This window comes from Xiphophorus couchianus, chromosome 10, assembly GCF_001444195.1.
Source record: "Xiphophorus couchianus chromosome 10, X_couchianus-1.0, whole genome shotgun sequence".
Classification (NCBI taxonomy): domain Eukaryota; kingdom Metazoa; phylum Chordata; class Actinopteri; order Cyprinodontiformes; family Poeciliidae; genus Xiphophorus; species Xiphophorus couchianus.
Window position 1 is genome coordinate 5,196,278 of NC_040237.1, and position 7,986 is coordinate 5,204,263.

A 7,986-nucleotide genomic window follows, 5' to 3' on the forward strand; every position below is an offset into this window, starting at 1 on the left:
TAAAGAATAAATATTTAGTGAAGAGTAATCCAGTTCTAATTTGTTTGTTTTCTTTTTAATATTCAAAAGTTAAACCATGATCATAGACTAGTTTGTATTCACCTGTATAAGTTAGGTGTGTTTCTTCTCTGGATAGTTTCATATTGATAGTTTTGATGAACCATTTACAAAAAAATAAATAAAACATGGTGTCGGTCAACATTGGGGTGTTGGCGCCCCCTCGAGGCCAACCCGGTTCAGTACATCTGAACGTGTAGATTGGTAATCTATTTGTCTCCCCTTAAGCCGTCAGTCAATGATTATCGATTCAAACCACCGACTCAAAGTTCAACGTAAGATGACTAAAACAGGAGCATCATGTTTCTGAAAGCATTTTCCTGCAGAGTTTTGGCCTCATTTCCCCGCCGGAAGCCGCTCTGTGCGCAATATGCGGCTCTTGGACATCCCAAGCGGAACTACTATAACGCCGAGAAGCCTGGGTGCCCCGGACCCGGTGAGGCGGCTCACGTCCGGGTGGTGGATCTCCGCAGCGACACGGTGACCAAGCCGGGGCCGGAGATGCGCCAGGCTATGGCGCAGGCCGAGGTCGGAGACGATGTGAAGGGGGAGGACCCGACAGTGAACGGTCAGAGTGTAAAAGAGGCTAAATATGGACTTAGCGGGGAGAAAGTTGATAAAAAACAAATAAACACAACTACTTTATTATTATTTAGTATTTTTCCAACTAAAGGATCCAGTCGAAAACCACAAACTTTACTGTAGTTGCAGTGATTTTATATAACACGGAGTCCCTGCTCGAAATTCCGTGAAAGAGGTGTACGGAGCCTCGCGCCGGAAGAAAAACGGCGAGTGACTGAGGGTCATTGCGCGTAACGGAAACCCTGTCAATTCTAGACACTAACAGGTACCATAGAATTGCACAAAAATCCGTGAGGGACGGCGGAGTCCCAGCCCGAAATTTCGTGAAAGAGGTGTACGGAGCCCCGTGCCGGAAGCCCGTTGAAAGGCTGTTTACATCGTTTTAAACTGCGTGATTGTGAGCGTGAGTGGGAATAAAAATGCCAACAGGTATTTCGTTCCATACAATACAGTAGGAGTGTAACCGGTAAACCTTTTATGGATGCAAAAGCAAGAACCCCCCACTTGATGACTTTGTGTTTCTGTGTTTGATATTGTAGTACTTGTATGTTTCTGCTTATGCCAGCACTATTCTCCATGCTTGCTAGGTCGATCTGAGTTTAGGTGCGTTACTGTGCATTTATCTCGTTAACGGAACTCTGCATGCAGTGGGTGTGTGTTCCAGGGGAATGTTTTGATGGTGGGACTGTTTTTCTGTTGGATGCTCGCTGACTCTGGTGCGGACGTATAGAGTTCGTCTGCATCGGCGTTAGAGCACATAAACCACCCAGCTGTACTCCTGCTCGGTTATGTTCATTAAAGAAGGATTAACATGATTCCCTCCTGGAGTGATTATTATCCTGCACCTTTACAATCCATCCGCGGGCCCCGTTAACAATATGACGTAAAGCACTTTGAAATGCCTCGCTGCTGAAATGTGCTATACAAATAAAATTTGATTGATTGATTAATAGACCAACACGGGGTAGCACTTAATTGAAAAGTTTTCTTTCCTTGCTTAAGAAACGCATCCCCACAGCATGATGCTGCCACCATCCTGTTTACCCTCCACACATAACACTTTGAATCTAGACATTTTGATATCTTCCCCCTGTTTGCTGTGGCCAAGTGCTAACAGAGCAGATTTGTACAGAGAACAACAGACCTGAACTGTGGATCTCCGTAGCTCCTCCAGAGTTACTGTGGGACTTTTTGCTACATTTGTCCTTACAATTTCCAGATGACGCATTAAATAGAGCTTTGATTAGGGCTGCATGATATTAGAAAAACCTGCAGGAAGTGATAATATTGGTAAATATGAACAACTTGCAATAGATAAACAATTACTTAGCTCACAAGTGGCAGTTTCCTTCTGCTTCAGGATTATTGCATGTAGTTTTAAAATAAATGTAAACTTTGTTTCTAAAGCTTTTCTTTTTGCTGCAACAACCAAATATATTCCTAACACAGAGCCTGAATGCATCACATTGATTTTCTGTAGTCCAAGCTTTTCTCTGCAATATTGATCATGTAATAACAATAAATCCCTACATAGGACATGTAGGGATGCATGTTTTATGACAGAACCCTCTCTAATTAGTCTTGTTGGTCTTCATTATGTTGTTTCTTCTATATTTATGTCAAACAACTTTACTTTATTTGTGGCGATCAGAGTACAGGGGGTTTGAATACAAACAAGTGCCATATTTTCCATATGTATTATATTTTCATGTATGTGCTACTTTGTGTTGGTCTATCACATAAAATCCTAATAAAATAAATTGAAGTTTGTTGCTTTGAAGTGACAAAATGTGAAAAATATGTAGGAGAATGAAAAAAAAACTATATTTGTAAGTTTAGAGTAGTTTATTAAAGCACTGAATAAGTATTAATCTTAACTTTTTAAGAAACTGAATGATCCTAACTGAGGAGTTAATGATTTACTGAGTTTACAAGTTGCACAAAGAGCTTTACATTAAGCTATAAAATACAGACATCTTTGCTTTTTTGACCCTCATAAAAACTGAGACTGGATTTTTTTTTTTTCTGAACTTTTCTAATTTCTGCAGAGTTACAGAAACTTGCAGCAGAAATGTTTGGGATGGAGGCCTCCCTGTTCGTCCCCTCAGGAACCATGAGTAATCTCATCGCAGGTAAGCGTTCATTCGCAGGACGGAATGCTGCGACGGCACGTTTACACATCGTTACAGACGTGTGAACGTGTGTTTCTCCGTGCAGTGATGGTGCACTGCAGGGAGCGCGGCGACGAGATGATTGTGGGAGATCTCTCCCACCTGCACCTCTGCGAGCAAGGAGGAAGCGCTCAGGTGAGAGATTTGGAGGAAAGAGAAAACATTTCCTGTTGTGCGCCGCACTTTAAAGGGACACTCCGTCCTCCTATGTGTTGACACAGCTGGCCGGCGTCCACGCCGCCACGGTGACCACTCGTCCTGATGGGACATTTGACTTGGAGCAGCTGGAGTCCAAGATTCAGCACGGTTACCCCGACTCCCATTACCCACACACACGCCTCATATGTGTGGAGAACACACACAACATCCAGGGAGGACGAGTGCTGCCTCTGCCCTTCCTGCAGGAGGTGTGTGTCCTCTCACAGGCTTCACTGGAGATTTTTAGAATGATGTGGATTTATTTTTTATTCATAACTACTGCTGTAATCAGGGCCAGACTTTACAAAGGACACTTTTTGTAATGAATGAATGCTTTGCATTTCACTTTATATAAAATGTGCAGACCCATTTTTATCAATATAAACAATACTCAAGTTTGAAATTACTTATAGCTAATTGGAGTTGTAGCCAATAATAACTTTATACTTAAAAAAAACATAGCACTTGTATGTTTTGAAACTTTTGTAAAGTAATTATGCTGGCTTTATATATGTATTGCACAGAAATTAAAGTAGTTTTCAGATATTCAGATTGGTTTTGTATGGTGAATTTTAAAATAAATAATAAAAAAAAATTTCAATTATAGTAGTACAATAATCCCTGTGATGGGTTATACATTTCAATCCAATTTTTGGTCATTTTAACTTTAAGCAATGGTCAATTTAACCCAACCTTTGGGTAGTGGTCAAACCAGCCACCTAACCCAGTGGAGTTAAACCAACCCACCGTTGGGTCGGTTCAAATTTGACCCAGCACTGGGTGACAAATTGGGTTGTTTTTAACCCACCATTTTTTAGTCTGTACCAACCCCAGCCATTCCCAGCCGGTCGCCCAGCAACAGAAGCTGAGCTCCAGCACATTTGGTCAGCTGGTTTTACCGGCATATTCAATGTACAATGGCTGCTGGAAAAAAACAAGTGTTTTTTGTTTACTTACCATTCAGGAACCACTTGCTGCATTCTTGTTTTTTGTGCAGACAGCTCTACAATGCTTTTCAAAGACATACAGTTGCATAATTGCACATCTGTTGAGTTGGGGAGAGGGGCGTGGCCAGCAGCAGTTTATTTGGATTTAAAGTGACAAGAGGCCCTCAAACAGCTTGTTCTGAAAGCAGCTCAAAATAGGCAGAACTGAGCAGAATAAAATATTATTGTGCAAAAAATGCAATGAACATGCTTTATATAGCCCATAAACCTATGCTAACTTTTTCAAGGACGCATAATAAGTAACCTTTAAGGTTTGTTCTTAAAATAACATAAGTTATTCTTCATGTATCTCAAACAAACTGGGCTTTCATCAAGTCTGACATGTCTGTATCACCCTTAGGTTCGTGCTTTAGCAGATCACTACGGCTTGTCGGTTCACATGGATGGAGCGAGGGTGATGAACGCCGCCGTGGCCCTCGGCGTGCCTCCGTCCTCCATACTGCAGCACACACACACAGTCAGCGTCTGCCTCTCCAAGGTGGGTCACGGGGGTTCGTGATGAAACAACGTAGATTTTCCCAGAGATGGAGTTGTGTGACGTTCCCCGGCTTTATTTGTCTCAGGGTTTGGGCTCGCCAGTGGGCACCATGCTGGCCGGACCTCGGGACTTCATATCCAAAGCAGTTCGCTGCCGTAAAGCCTTAGGTGGGGGGATGCGACAGGCCGGTGTCCTTGCAGCAGCCGGAAAACTGTCTTTGTTGGAGATGGTAGGACGGCTTGAGGAAGATCACCACAATGCCAAAACCTTTGCTCTGGGTGAGTGGCGCACCATCCTGTATTTAAGAAAAAGATCAATTAATCTGGGTGTTGTTGTCCATCACCAACTGAGGGATGCGGTGGCAGTGCTGTAGATTAAATATGACTGGAGGTATGAGATGTGACGTGTACATATAATGGATAAGAATGTCGCAATAAATCAATTAATAACATGATGAATTACAATTCCATAAATTTCAATTTGCATTCTCTCTCTTTCTACCAAAATCTCAACAACTCTGATGCTTTGGTCTCAACTAGCCCTTTTGTTTATGGAGACTTTGTTTTTTCATTTTGGATGTTTAAAATGTCTTCCGGTTCCAGTGTTAAATGTTCGATAGAATTCAACGTTTATTGATCTTTGAGAATGTGTACTTGCATTATTATACCATTTCAGTTATATTACTTGAAAAGTTTGATTGATATTGCTAATTCCAATAACTTCTGGGAAAAATTATCGTCCAACAAAATTTGTTATCATGACAGGCCTAGTAATGCATTACACAGAACAGGAAAGGATTTTGCTTTAGATTGATTTGCTAAACATGCATGGATGTATTTTAGGATACTGTAGGTAGTAAGCAGGTTGTAGAATGCATATTAATAAATTAATTACACAGATATGATTTGGAAAGAGTAGAAATTGTCACCTGGAGTAAAAATTCATTTGAATTTTTCTCTGACATGTCACATATTTGAAATAAATAAATATTTCTCTTAATTTATTTGTGTTTTTCCTTCTACCAGCTCTGCTCAACTGCGAGCCCTCCCTGTTTGACGTGGACATGTCGGCTGTGGAGACAAACATCCTGTGTTTCAGAATGAAGGATTGTGCCTTGAGTCCCCAGGACTTCTGTGCCCGCCTGGGTCAGGTCGGGGAGGGGGAAGAGGCGTCCCTGGGGCAGGGAGTCCGGGTTCTCATGCACCCTCATTATGGGAACTCCATCAGGGCGGTGTGGCATCTTGGAATATCCCCTGAAGACACCCAGCTGGCTATCAAGAAAATGCAGTTTGTGGCTGGTCAGCACTTGAACAATAGAACCTGAGTGTCTGAATAATAACACTAACTATATAATATTAAAGGAGGTAACTTGGCAAGGACTCATATGTGCTAAAAAGTACAACTGGAACTTATTTTTCAATAAATTTGATCTTCACCCTTTCTTCTTTTTTTGATTTTGAAATATTAAGTTACGCAAATATTTTCAGTATGACTAAAAACATTTATACATATGTATGTATAAGATTTATTCACTTAAAGAGGAGGATTTGCTGGAATAATTTTCTTTAAACTAAATCAGCTTAATAGAAATAAAATAGAAATTGCTTTATAATTCATTCCAGAGTTTGTTTGTTTTTTTACTTTGTTGACATGTGAGCACCAGATACTCAAAACACAGCCACTTGCATTTTGTAGGTTTTAATATATAAATATCATATAAATAGTAGCATTAACAACTAACTGGGTTTATCTAACTAAAGTATATTCCTCCACTTTGTTGTTTTCTTTGTAAAGGTCAGACTTGGGGAGTGCTGTGCCTCTTATCATCCCCCTTCAGAGGTTTTTGAAGACAATTGATTGAACTGGATTTTATTAAGAGTATTGTACTAAAGGGACTGAATATATCCACTTTGCAAGACATTTAAAAGAAAAATAACTTGTATAATAACTTCCTTTTATTTTGCAATTTTTCCTTTGGAGTGATTGTGCAAGGCACTGGATGATTACAAAATAGCATATTCAAACAAAAATTATTCAGTATCTGAATGATTTGTGCCAAAGTTGAATCACTACCTATGTGGATATACTGTATGTGTTTTGATTGTTGATTCTATGTTGCATTGTGTTTCTGTGTTTGATATAATGTAAAGCACTTTGAAATGCCTTGCTGCTGAAATGTGCTATACAAATAAAATTTGATTGATTGATTGATTGATTGATTGATTAATGTTTACCTTCAAAACATACTTTACCTTCCGTTTAACATATGGCCACTAGATGGCTCCAGTGCTTGGTGCTAGTAAGTAGTATAGTACAATATGCGATAGTAAGCAAAATCTGACACAGAATATGGCATATTATTCAGTAGCAGTAAACTATGTAATATTGTGAGATGTCACAAAAACAGACACACTGCTACTGTTTAGGCCGCAGTGAGAATTTGTGACAAAAACTCTGGCAGCGGTGGGATTCGAACCCACGCCATCGAAATGACTGGAGCCTAAATCCAGCGCCTTAGACCACTCGGCCACGCTACCGTTCCCGCCTCACACGCCGTCCTCCAGTATATTAAACTGTATCAGAAAATATGATCTTTGGCTGCCTAAGGTCTTTTTATAAGCTGACCTCCTGTTATAATGGTACACAGCGTCTGTTACCTGATCATAAAACGTTTTCAATTAAGATTATTGTCTTCATTTGGTGGTCGCTGCAATAAATAAAAGGTCTTATTTATGTAGTGAACCACCAAATGAAAAGAAGGTCAGTAACAGGTGAGTCAAACCGTAATTAATAATTGTTGTGTTTTGCAAACTACTGATATTTTTCTGATCCAAAGCAGACCAGACTGACTAAAATGAACCAAGACAGTTTGGGAAAAGAGGAAACGTGTGCCTGTGAAGAAATAATAATATTTCATTGGAATGAAAAATTAATGGCCATTTAGTTCTAACTTTTTGTTTTATGATCAAGTTGAAAAAAAAACAGAAGGAAATATGATTTCAAGATTGCAACTGTGTGGACTACTTTAAAGCAAACAAGTATTTCTATAAAGGGAATAAAACGCAAACAATATGGACGTTGAATTGAAAAATTTTTGAATGTATGAGTTAATGGAGAGAGAGATTGATGTTGCACCTTAGACTGTAAATTAATTTACTGTTTACTTTTCACATGTGTACAGTAAGTAATGTAAGAGTTCATGGTGACGTTAAATTGAATGAATAATCATTCAGCTGTCTGTTGACTAATTTAGTGATTGATTCACTGATTGATTAGAGTACTGTATGTACTCAGAGATTCTCCCTAGTATTAATTATCCAGTTAACTATTGGTATTTGGTCAGTTTCAAGACTGCAGAGGAAGTAAATTACTCTATGTTCAAATTTAACACTTGGAGTCTCACTACTCTTCATAATGTCCATTAAAGCTGTTATTTGGTTGTTGTTTTTTTTCTGAAAATCGCCTTTATGATTAATTTGCATCCTCTTAACTC

General features: G+C 39.5%; 1 protein-coding gene and 1 non-coding gene across 2 annotated transcripts; one reads left to right on the forward strand and one right to left on the reverse strand.

Annotated features, from left to right (window-relative positions):
- Positions 1-277: 277 nt before the first annotated feature.
- On the forward strand, positions 278-5,933 carry tha1 (threonine aldolase 1). The gene is made up of 7 exons (XM_028030179.1): positions 278-625; positions 2,688-2,771; positions 2,857-2,945; positions 3,032-3,217; positions 4,356-4,493; positions 4,579-4,771; positions 5,519-5,933. Exons 1-7 carry the CDS (start codon positions 358-360, stop codon positions 5,815-5,817), a joined length of 1,257 nt encoding a protein of 418 aa, XP_027885980.1. The 5' UTR covers positions 278-357; the 3' UTR covers positions 5,818-5,933.
- A 1,015-nt stretch (positions 5,934-6,948) lies between these two features.
- Positions 6,949-7,030, reverse strand: trnal-uag (transfer RNA leucine (anticodon UAG)). Its single transcript has one exon. It is a non-coding gene; the product is annotated as a tRNA-Leu (tRNA).
- Between the last annotated feature and the right edge of the window lie 956 nt (positions 7,031-7,986).